At 31.2% G+C, this 12,655-nt stretch overlaps 2 protein-coding genes across 5 annotated transcripts; one reads left to right on the top strand and one right to left on the bottom strand.

Annotated features, from left to right (window-relative positions):
• Positions 1-880: 880 nt before the first annotated feature.
• LOC108475254 (peroxidase N1-like) lies at positions 881-5,637 on the top strand. The gene is made up of 3 exons (XM_017777229.1): positions 881-1,013; positions 1,111-1,246; positions 5,439-5,637. The coding sequence occupies exons 1-3, from the start codon at positions 881-883 to the stop codon at positions 5,635-5,637; spliced, it is 468 nt and encodes a 155-aa protein (XP_017632718.1).
• A 1,705-nt stretch (positions 5,638-7,342) lies between these two features.
• On the bottom strand, positions 7,343-10,460 carry LOC108474551 (uncharacterized). Of its 4 annotated transcripts, XR_008279889.1 has the most exons (6): positions 10,072-10,460; positions 9,869-9,999; positions 9,672-9,781; positions 9,247-9,304; positions 7,960-8,045; positions 7,343-7,723 (listed from the first exon to the last, which is right to left on the bottom strand). XR_008279889.1 is itself a non-coding variant. In XM_053025429.1 (5 exons), the coding sequence occupies exons 2-5, from the start codon at positions 9,987-9,989 to the stop codon at positions 7,648-7,650; spliced, it is 393 nt and encodes a 130-aa protein (XP_052881389.1). In that variant the 5' UTR covers positions 9,990-9,999; positions 10,072-10,460; the 3' UTR covers positions 7,343-7,647. The 4 variants fall into 4 exon arrangements, 2 of the variants coding, with proteins under 2 accessions (XP_052881389.1, XP_017631998.1); XR_008279888.1 differs by having other exon boundaries at positions 9,869-10,460; XM_053025429.1 differs by lacking the exon at positions 9,247-9,304.
• Positions 10,461-12,655: the final 2,195 nt, after the last annotated feature.

Genomic DNA, 12,655 nt, shown 5'->3' with positions numbered 1-12,655 from the left:
GTGAAGATCACATCTGAAACTCTACTTTGAAGGCATGACACGGCCTTGTACTTCTTTGCACAATCTTCATTATACTGTCTGATCTGAACAATGGTTGGGTTTGCTCTTAGGGGAGGTGGCTCAGTGTCATTTTGGACCACATTCCACAGGTCCTATGTCTGCAGGTATGTCCTCATTTTCACAGCCCAAATGTTGTAATTTTCACCAGCAAAAACAGGTGGTGGTGGTGGTGGTGGTGAGAAGCTCATACTTGCAGCAATTTAAAAACAGGCTAACAGCAACAGCTCCTGCTTCTTTCTTTCAAACACGAGTCAGCCACAAACTGTACACAACCAAGGCCGTCAAAGACAATAGGCTCTTGATACCATTTGTTGAGTTTTTCACACAGAAAGAGAAACAGATCTAATTTACCCGGATAAAATATGAACCTCTTGTTGAAATTGGAGCAACAAAGTAATAAACCCGAATAAAATATGTGTTAAGTTTCAATCAAATGTTCGATGAAACAAAGAAAAGAAATTTTATGTTTGAAAGCTCAAAACAGAAGTAAAATCGGATGAACAAAATGAGAGAACAAGTTGGCTATACTTGCTACTTGAAAAGTTCAAAATTACATGTACATAAGTAGATGGATTACATTGGTAAAAAACAAAGCTTGCTTGTGCAAGTAAATAACCTGTTAAATCAGCATAATGACTTCCTAAACAGCTACTAAAACAGCTAAGTATCTAACTAAACCTTAGCAAATACAAAAGGTTACATTGAAACAACAAAAGTCAACTGTCACATAGACATGCCAATCGAATTACTCCTTGGACAATAGTATGCTTCAGCTGTGATGCTCGGTCACTTGCATACTCGTGCATGATTGTATGGTTGCATGCATGTTGCTGCTGTAGTTGCCACTTTTGAACACTGGGCCATTTTGCCTGGATTTAAAGAGTCAATTGATTCTCAAAAGCAAAAGTTCGCCGCCTTTGGTCTCAACACTCAAGACCTTGTTGCCCTCGTTGGTAAGTAATTTTACTTTAATAATGTTCCAAAGCTTTTATCTGATTAATATTGCTTCTGGTTGAGGTTGGCTTAACATATGTTTGCTGTTGTCACAAGAGGACACACCCACCATAAGGACTTCAGCTCGCCTCCTTTCTAACCACAGATTATACAACTTCACCAAAGGTGGTCCAGATCCCAGAATCAACCCAGCATTTGTGCCTCAACTGCAAGCACTTTGCCCACAAAAACTGTAATGAACTAAATTTTTACAGTTATCAAAAAAGTGCATTTTCGGGTCTCCGTTTCTGAAAATTAGATTTGTAAATATTTATTAAAAATATTTACGAAGTTAACAGAGTGATTAATTAAAGTTTAATGAAGCAAATTAGCTTAAATAAAGGATAATTAGATAAAAGGATTAAATTGAATGAAGTGTGAAAGTTTAATTATAGGATAAAAAATTGAAAGGACTAAATAAGTAAATAAGCCAAAGGAGTGTCAAGTGTATGGCAAAAATAAAATACATGTGTAATAAGTATTATACATACATTTGTAATACATGTATGTATTTACTTATTATTTAAGTAAATAATTAATGTATTTATTATTATTAAATTGATATTATATGATGAATGAATTAAATAAAGACAAGTGTATGGTAATGATTTGGTACAAATGTATTAATAAAAAATACATACATTTGTAATATATGTATTTGATATTAAATGGGTATTTATTAAATAAATAATTATATTATAATATATTTATATGATAAATAAATGTAAAATGACAAGTGTATGGTGAGGATGAAATACAAATGTAATAATATATGTGTGCCCAAGTGTAAAATAAATATTTGATATTAAGTAGATATTTAATAAAGTCATTATTATTATTGTTATTATATATATATATATATATATATATATATAAAGTAAAAAAAAAAAGGAAAAGAGAGAAAGAAAAAGAATCAGAGAAGGAGACGAAACAGGGGAAAGAAAGGAAGGAAAGAAAAAAAAAAGGAAAATTGGGGTTTTTGAAGCCTTAAGCTTTACTAGGTAAGTCAATTTGATCCATTTTCTTGCAATTTTAATGTTTATGGAATTCTAGAGAAGAGTACTACATGAATTATATCAAAAGTTAGGAAGTTAATGAATTTTTATGTGTTGATTAAGTTGAACAAAAAGATGAATTAAGGGCTAAATTGATAGAAATTCAAGTTACAAATGAAATAAGGATTGAATTGTAAAGTGATTCATAAGTTTTATGCTTTAAGGACTAAATTGAAAGAATTTTGAAATTATGGTTTTATGATGAAAAATAGATAATTATGTCTAAGTTTGGTTAAAATTGAGTAGAAATAAAGTATGAATTAAGATAGAAAAGTAAGTGAATTTAGTTAGGATTAAATTGAAATTAAAGTAGAAAATCAACATTTTGTATTATGACTGTTTGGGACAGCAGCAGTAGTTTAAGTTTGAAAAAACACCAAAAATTGTATAAATTGAATTATAGGATGAATTAAATATTGAATTAAAGCTTATTAAGTCTAATTTCTTATAGAAGAAATGGTGTAAGCAATTGAATTGTAAATTATAAGATATAATGAGTTTTGTTAGACAAGGCCAGAATGAATTCGAGTTCCCTTATTTTGACTTTGGAAAATCACTAAAAATTGAAAAAAATAATTAGAGGCTTAAAGTTATATGTTTAGAATCCCTAATGAGTATATTTTCAGGAGAAATCAACCGGCATATTATCCAAGTTCAGACTGTGAGATAATTAATTTTAGTGAAGAAGGGTTAAAACTGCTCGGACAATGAGAATAGGGTAAATTTAAAGAATAAACTGTATTTAATGGCTAAACGAAAAGTTCTGAAAATTTTATGGTAAGAAGATTTGTGAGTCTAGTTTCAGGAGAAATTAGCGGATCTTAATTTAGAATTCTGTAACTCAAGATATAAATTAGTAATGTATTAATGATTATGAATTGTATTAATTTCATAGTTAATGTGGTACCGAAAATCTCAGCCAAGAAAGGACAAGACAAAGTCAACGGGAGTTAGCTCAAAAATTATGGTTTGTATTTTTATAATTCGAACTTAACACTTAAAAATTGTTGATTTATTATTTAATATATATATATATATATATATATATGTAGTAGGTGTTTTGAGACGATTATATGAATTGGATTGAATATTGATTATATTGAATTGATTTATGAATATATGTGAATTGTTATTGAATTGAAATTGAAATTGAAATTAAAATGTAAATTGATTGGAAAAGTGAAACAAATAAAATATATGAGAAGTTAATATTGGAATGGCTTTGATTGGATGATATGGAATTGAACCAAGTTGAATTGAATGTGATTATTTGAAATGTATATTGATTGAAAAGAAATTAGTGATTTTAAATTTGATTGGACAATAAATAAATAAATAAATATGAATTGAATAAAATAAAATAAATTATGAATATGTGTAAATATGTGAATTGTGTATTGATTGAAAAGTGGTTGGAATTGAACCGAAGTATGATTATATGTGAATATCTTAAATACATATTGGTATTGAATTGTATATTGATTAGAAAGTGGAAAAGTGAATTTGAATTGAATTGAATTGAATGGAATGGAATTATGATTAATTGAAATGTGTATTGGTTGGATATTGAAATATGAGAAATTGTGATTGAATTGAAAGCGAATTTGAAATAAATACCCTATTAACTAGTCGGACTGAGTCGGATATAGTTGGCATGCCATAGGATTTGGAATTGTTCAGCAATCGAGTGCCGTCTCGGTGTGTTTGGTTGAATCAGATATCCGCCAAAGTCCGAGTCTTGTTAATAGGGTAAATATGAATATTAAATAAAATTGGAATAAGAATTAAATTTCCTATTAACTTGTCGGGCTAGTCGGATATAATTGGCATGCCATAGGATTGGAAGAGTACGGGATTTATCGACTTTATAGATCGGGCACTTTATGTGCCATATTTTAGGCACTTATGTGTTAGTTACTGTTACCGCTACTACTACTGTTACCGATTCGGCACTTTGTGTGTCGAATATTGTTATCGCTCATCACATCGATTCGGTACTTTGTGTGTCGAATATTGTTATCGCTATCATTACCGATTCGACCTTCGTGTATGTCGAATATTGTTATCGCTATCGCTATTCGATTCGACTTTATGTGTCGAATATTGTTATCGTTATCGTTATCGATTCAACACTTCGTGTGTTGAATCTTTATCATATCAAGCATCATTCTCGTTCGGATTTGTTCCTATGAGGTACTCGTACCGCATCGCTTATCGTTATCTTATCGTTCGGCCGGCCGATGAGGCACTATGTGCCGTCTCGTGTGTTGGTTGGATCCGTGTATTCGCTCGATTCCGAGTCATGTTAATAGGGGTAAATAAAGGTATAAAATAACTGATTATTACTGAATAATTGATTGTTACCGGATAATTGACTGTTACTAGATATTAGACTGTTACTGAATAACTGAATATTACTGAATAATTGATCATTGCTGAATAACTGATTGTCACTGAATGAATGATTGCTACTGAATAACTTAATAGTTACTGAATATCTGATTTTACTGAATAATTGACTGTTACTGGATAACCGATCAATTGATCGATATTGAATAACTGGTTATTATTGAATAATTGATTGTTACCGAATAACTGACTGTTACTGAATAAATAATTATTCTAAGTGTTAATGAACATTACTGATTGATTAATTGCTATTGAAAAATACTAAATGATTTGAAATTTAAAGTAGACCAAAACATTGGTTGGAAAGTGAATGTTTGAATTCTCATTAAGTTTGAATAGCTCAATATATATAAATTAATATGTTTTATAATTATTTAAGTGTTCAGATTATAGAAATACCACTGAGTGTATACTCAGCGTACGGTTTGTTTTCGTGCGCAGGTTAAGTTAAAGCTAGACCGTTGAATCAGCATCCCAGGCCGATCCCGAATTCAATGAGGTAAAGTATATTGAGTATTGGTAATGGCATGTACCTAGGATGTTTTATGAGAGTCATTTAGGTTGTAGAAGTATTGATGAAATGAGTAAATTATGGTTGGCAACGGTATATAATATGAATTTTGAAATTTACTAAAAATTCGTAGTGATTCTAAATTAGTCCCGAATTGAATTTACTGTTCATATTGGACCGCGAGGGCCCATTAAAAGGACGACATCTTAAAACTAGGATGAGTATGAATATTTATTTTAATTAATGACCAGAATTGGACTGTACTGACTGGTAATGTCTCGTAACCCTATTTCGGCGACAGTATAGGGTTAAGAGACGTTACAAAACGGTGACGGCACAAGGCGCATTGATTTGGACATCGGTAGTGGAAACAGGTTTGACACCTCCTTCTTTGTTAACTTGAATGGTAGGGAAATACTCAAGTGCGATAAAAAATTATGGACTGATTCCTCCACCGGGACCTTTGTGCAGCGTTTCTTGGGTGAAAAAGCCTCACCGTCATTGAATTATAACGTGGAATTCGCAAGGTCTATGGTTAAGATGAGTAACATTGGTGTGAAGACAGGCACAAATGGTGATATTCGAAGAATTTGCTCTGCCATTAACTAATTTAACTGCAACTTTATGGAGTTAATGAAGGTAATGGTTCTTTTCTTAATTAGCGTAAGCTGAAGGAAAAAATCTAAAAAGTGCTTTATGCAAAAGATTTAGAAAATATTACACATGATAATTTTTTCTATGTGTTTATGTGATGTTAATATTTTGTATAATTGTATATTATATTTTTCAATGGATTTAATATTTGGATTTTGTCTTATAATCTTCCTTTACTATATAAAAGGATCCTCTTAACATACTTCTACAAACGTTGGTTTATTAGGAAAAATTAACACAAAATTATACCACTAAATTTATTATGTTTTTTGTGTATTTGTCTCAATAATATAAGCATTATTACTCATTCTTCCACATTTCCATCCAACCAATCACGGGCGAAGCCAGAACAATTTTTTAGGGGCCCAAATGATATTTTAATTTTTTATAGCCTATATCTTTATAAATTGTAAATGATTAAATCAAATTTTTATAATTTTAGGGGTCAAAGTGTAATTTTATCTCTATTAATTTAAATTTTTTAAAACTTTAAGGGTCTAAATAATAATTTTACATTTTAAGAGGGTCGGGGCCCCTGTTTGTCCCCTAGCTTCGCCTCTACAACCAAACACACCTTTCTATTCTACAAGTAGGTTTAGGGTGTGGCAAGTGTCTTATAAAATTTAGTAAAAAAAATTAAAATTTAAATATATAAATATATGTGACTTGTCTCACCCAATTATATGTGTCAGTTATTATTTATTTATGATACATGAACCTCAAGCAATAAGGGTGCATCAAATATTATTTCTTATAATAAATTTATGTTATCTCATTTTTTTAAGTATATAAACTTCTATATTTTACAAGGCTTGTATAGATTTTGGATGAGAATATATTGAGAGCATTTTATTTGTTCATTAAGGAACTGCTTGTGTGAGTGTAATTGAAGTGTAAACTTTTAGGCCACGTTTGGTTCAGTGTAATGGAATAGAACTGTAATGGAATAGAGTTGTAATAGAATAGAACTGTAATAGCAATTCAATTGTTTGGTTGTGTTTGGTTGAATGGAATAAAGTTGTAATAGCATAAGAAAAGAAGCTGAAATGACCAGAGTACCCTTAGCAGAAATTTTGTTAAAAGGATGATTATTGTTATTAAATTTAATAGGATTATTATTAGATATAATTTAATAAAAATAATAATACATAATTTAACCCTATTTTAATAAATTTATTATTAATTATAATTTAACAATAATAATTTATAATTTAATAATATTCTTAATATAGCAATTATTAAAATATAAATTAATAAAATAATATATAATATTACAAAAATAATATACAACCTACTTTATTATTTTTAAAATATAATGCATATTTAATGTGTTAGAATATTATTAGCAAAACAAATAATTTAGCATATATATCATAATCTCTATGTTACTTAAAGAATAATTTAAAAGAATAATTTAAAGAATATATTGTCTCAAATATTTTTACTCATAGACAGATATTGATATACAGCAAAAGAACTAATGAAATTGTTATATTGTGTATATATATTTTTAACATATTTTCGTTAATTTATTTATGTTGCTAGACGGTATAATATAAAAATTTCATGCAAAAGTAAAATGAACAATATAGATTTAAATTTGTAATCACAAACTCTCATGCAACTTCATTTTTACATGTGCCAAACTTCACAAAGAACATTGATTGAAAGTATCTATTCACAAAGAATAGCATTAAGGTTCCTTTAAAATATTGACCGAGAGTATTCTATAGAATCAAATATGATAATACAAGACTATTTTAATCTAATATATATTAATAGAAAATTATTAAACATATAAAGCTTCCCTGCATCAATGACTGAATGTATTTTAGAAGCTGGAAAATACAAAGCAAGAATACCAATAGACTGAATATACTTGAATAACATGCAACCATTGGCTCCTCTTCTTGAAAATTTGTAAAGCTTTTGCAGTTGCAATCAATGGAAACTCAGTATCCTAAGCTACCCATTTGTTAAATCCAATAAATTAGTTACAGCAATTGGAAAAGGACCAACGATGGCTACTGCATACACTTCCCTGTAAAAGAAAATAGTAATAATAACAACTCAAGGTCAGGGTCAATACAAGCCAACATAATAACATACAATAGTGAATCAAGGCAGAAAAGTAGTCACTTGAATATCTTTCAAGTAGCCTCTAAAATGAGATAAGATACAAATCAAAAAAAAAAAGAAAAGAAAAGAAAAGAAAAGAACATATATAATGAGAAACCAAAAAGTGTTTGAATTCAATCATGGCAGAACAATATTCACCTTGGCATCTTTCCCCCAATCCGTAATGTAAGATATAACATAAATGTGAATGAAACATAGAATGTTGAATCAATGGTGAAATACATCTGCATTGTTCATTAGATAAACAAAGGCATTAGAATTCACTCATGGCAGAGCGGTATTCATTTCGGCATCTTCCCCCCAAACCGTAACATAAGATATAGATACAAGTTGGCTAAAAGAGTGTCCAAATAGTAAAAGATGCTAGACAAGTTAAGTACGGCCATTGCAAACCAATCTGTTACTGCATCAATAGAGAGCTCTCCCTTAAACCCATACAATAGTGTCAATTTAATATATCAGCAGTACAGAAAAAAAAATTGTAACAAGTACAGAAGACATTTAATTACAGTAATTGGAGATATAGAAAAATGTATAATGTAAACATAAAAACAAAGATATTGCTTTTCACAATATAAAAAAGCTAGTGCTTCATGTATTTTACTTATCCTTTATTAGTATTTATCCTTTTTCTCTTTTGAATTCAAACCTCAAATGTATCTCACCGGATAAGACAGTCTAAAGTTTTACAACCACTGAAGGAAGACTTATATACATTATTATTAAGTTAAACTGAAGGTAGAAGTGCTTGGTCATGCTGAAGTTAAAGTTTCAAAAGGATAAATGAAAAAACAGCAGTTTCCAGTTGTGAGTGGTATAGCATCTACTTGGGGGGAGAAGAAAGTATGCCGAAGAGAACTTAGCTAGTTCATATAGAAAGAAACATAAATTGCTTCCATTCAGATAATACAATCTGAATTCCTACATCATTTGGCTGCTTCATGGCACCAACATTTCGTTCAATAATTGGCATAATTGGCAGCACAATAGTGGGGATTATATCATCTTCATCACAAAACCATGACTTTGTCATTCCAGATTGCTAGGTATAAGGCATACACACTGCTGATACTAATGCAACTGACAACTTTAATATAAATAAGTTCAGTCTTCATCGAAGAAAATCAAGCGAAGTTATGTTCATCTAACAATTTCTACCAATCAGGAAACTCCCTCTATATTCCAGTAAACTCTCTTAAAAATTAACACTAAAAACAGTAATAGGGAGCAAAGTTATATTTTAGCAGGTTATAAGAGTACCACTAACATTCCTAAAGAAGAACCGGCCCACTAGTTTTCTCTCAGAAAGGTAGGCCGGAACTTGAACCTCACCATGTCATAGATAACTAAGAACTGTCACATCTACATTGTAATGAGCAAATAAATATTCTTACTAGATCCCAAACTTTCAGCAAAAGAGCATACCAATTCTTTTCCACGAATTAGTAAATTGAGCAGATTGACTGCTGCCAGATGAATACACCTAAATGTAAATATCATTAGAATTTATTATGATTTAGTAAATCATTATGGGGGGTTGAACCGCAGATAATCCATGATAAAATTGCATAAGCACTAACTGGTAATAATAAATCTAAAATCCATAACCAAAAGCAAACAGAACATGCATATTCACCAGTGTAAAGGCTCCACAAGAATTCAAGCTAAATGAGTAGTGTGTTAATTCAAAACTGTAAAATCTACTGCATATCTGCTCATATAATTCACAACTGATACAAGACTTGAGTTTAGAAATTCAATTGAGAGAACTTTACTCATTCAAATTGCACCTCTACATGCATGTATTTCCTCATGAGTCGAATAATAGATGAGGTGAATTTGGCAAATACCTGGCATTCCTTGTGTGGCTTGGCTTTTGAAATAACCCTAAAAATAATAATTTTCTTAAGATTTGGGCATCGTTTTAGCAGCTCTTCTACCCTTCTCCCTTTTCCTTCTCCTAAAAAATACGAAAAGGTATACATATACAAACAAATATCCGGTAAGGGAAAATATGTGCAGAATCGATTAGCTTCAGGTACTGTACCTGAAGGAGAATCAAATTGGATGACTTGATTCAATTTGTCTATGATTTTAGCCGAATCTTTGAGAGGAGGAGTTGACTCGAATAATGAATCGATCTCCTCGTGAACAGTTGCAGAATCCATTTCAATTCCCCTTGGACAAATCATCAGAAACAAAAAAAAATCAATCAAAATGCAAAACAAACCCTAGTTGAATTGAACTTACAACAAAATCCAGTTGATTTGGCCTTCAAGTTGATTCGCTTCCTTTTATATTGATTTGAGCTTGAGATTGTCGAATGACCAAAAGAAAACAAAAGTTGAAACCGTTAGAGAAAATTTAATCTAAGAAAGGGTATTTTTGGAGGAGAAAAAAAGGTCCATTCGATGGAGAGGTTGGAATAGCCATTCGGCACCTCCTCCCCGGAATGGCTATTCGGCGATTTTTAGAATGAACCTGTAATCTCCATTCGACGTTTTGAGCATTCAGCCAACCAAACGGCTGTTTTCCTTTAAATTTTTGAACCATGTCGTAATGGAATAGCAATTCCATTTAACCAAACATAGTGTTAGTGTTTATAGTCTAAATTCTCAAGGAGAGGATTTAGAGACGAGTGTTCTAGTCTTTAAGTACAAAGTTGAGATCCCTATACTTGGAGAGTGATAGAGTATAATTCACTTGTTGTATTTTGAACTAAAAATAGTGGAATTACTCATTGAGCTAGACTCAACAGACGTAAGAAAATCGAACTACGTGAACAAATCTTAGTGTTCTTTGTTATTTTGTTTATACAATTTTCACAGTGCCAAGCTGTATTGGCCATTATAGTCAAGCACTTCTATTCAACTGAGGCAGTTCAAGCGATTAACAACTTTAGGTCTCAACAACCTGCACAAGTCATACAACTCAATTGTATAATGAAAGATGTGAAAAAGAGAGATCAATCAATGCGAGAATACTTAGTTAAGGTGCAGTTGATTTTGTGATAATTTGGTAAATTGCAGGCATACCGTATCAAAGATCATACATATTTCTAGTATATTGTTTGGCCTTCCAATTTAATACTTATAACACCCAAAATTTTTTATGTCATAAATTATGTCATACTAAGACTCAACTGGTTAAACTTCTGAGAATGATTATTGTATCTTTTAATTTTTAATTATATGTAACACTAAAAAAGTATCAGAATTGAACCGTAAAACGAATAATAGAAATGACTTATGGACTAAATCATGGAGGATAGAGAACTCTATTATGCTTAATGTAAGGGAGATATAGGTATCCGTACCCAATAGCCAAGTATCGATACCTTATAGCAACCAAGTCTCGATACCTCTCTTAGAGGTATCGATATTTCATAAACCTTTCTTAAAGCATAGTTAGATCATATAATAGGTCAGAGCCATTTAATAACATAGATCCATATAGAGACTCTAGAACAGGGTTACCACTAGAAAGACACCGGTAATCAACTATATCACTAGAGGTTCCTTTAGGCATCAAATGTGACCACATCTATCAAACCGTCGACAACTTGAGTCAAGAGTGTTATAATATGAGTTTGTTTTACAAAGATAATTTCAAGTCAACATCCTTATGGATTACAAATTGTTTACAGTGTTTTACTTAACCCTTAGGCACGCCAAAAGGACTTATTTTCTCAATTATATATGACTACTAACATTGTTGTACAACAAACTAATGCAACTTTTTCATACCAACATTTAGGCTATGCTTCAAAACCACCATTTAGGCCTCCTTATCAAACTTTTTGGGGCAGAGGTCGAGCACCTTCCGGGGGTTGGAGACAAAAATGTCAAATGTGCAATATTCACATTGTTATCACCGATTTGACAAATCAAATGTTGGAATTTCAAGTACTCCTTTAGTTCCAAGGACCGCCAATCATTGTACCTTTGAGTCTGGGTTCTCACACAACTATAGCTACAGTAGAGTTGCATCAGATCCCTCTTGTACAATTGAATTTCCTTTTGTAACTATGGGTTCTCTAGTTCCAATGGTCTCACACTCACAACCCGAGCCTATCCCTCAAATTCACTCCGTTGTTGCAACTCCAAAAATGATCCATGATAGCGCCTAGTATCCGGATTCTAGAGCCACGAATCATTTCACCAATAATGTTAATTTGACCAACTCCTCTCTATATCATGGTTCAAGTAAAATTTTGTTAGGAAATGGATGTAATTTGCCTATTGCTAATGTTGGTCAATCATCTTTACTTATAAGAACTAGACTTTTATCTCTAAAGCATTCGTTTCATTTCCCTAACATTGCAAACAACTTGTTTTCAATATCTAAGTTCACTAAAGATAACCAGGTTTTCTTTTAATTTCACCCAAAACTTTGCATGGTGAAGGATTTGGAAACTAAGAAAGTACTTTTGCATGGACTTGAAGTTAGGGGACTTTACAATTTGGCGTCGATTGACTCGTGTGGTTCATCAATTATATCTACTAGTATACTCATTAAGACTCAAGACAATGAAAATCTTTATTATCTATCATCTTAACAAGATTCCCTTATAACATGGCACCGAAAATTGGGTCATCCTTCTCTTGAAGCTTTGTCGTATGTTCTAAGAGATTAATGTGTCTTTTCCTAGAAAAAAAAAGTTGAACTTTTGCGTAGCTTGTGGACTTGAAATTAATATTGTTTGTTTTAAATGAAAAATCTTACGAAAAGTGTTCATAAATATAAATTGAAGGCTTTACGGTAAATATCAAATAATAGAGAAAATGAATATAGCTACGAAGTTTAATAGACCAGACTCGTCAAATGTTGACTA

The sequence above is a fragment of the Gossypium arboreum genome, chromosome 3 (assembly GCF_025698485.1).
Source record: "Gossypium arboreum isolate Shixiya-1 chromosome 3, ASM2569848v2, whole genome shotgun sequence".
In the NCBI taxonomy this organism is placed as follows: Eukaryota; Viridiplantae; Streptophyta; class Magnoliopsida; order Malvales; family Malvaceae; genus Gossypium; species Gossypium arboreum.
This window is presented reverse-complemented; position numbering and strand designations above follow the sequence as displayed.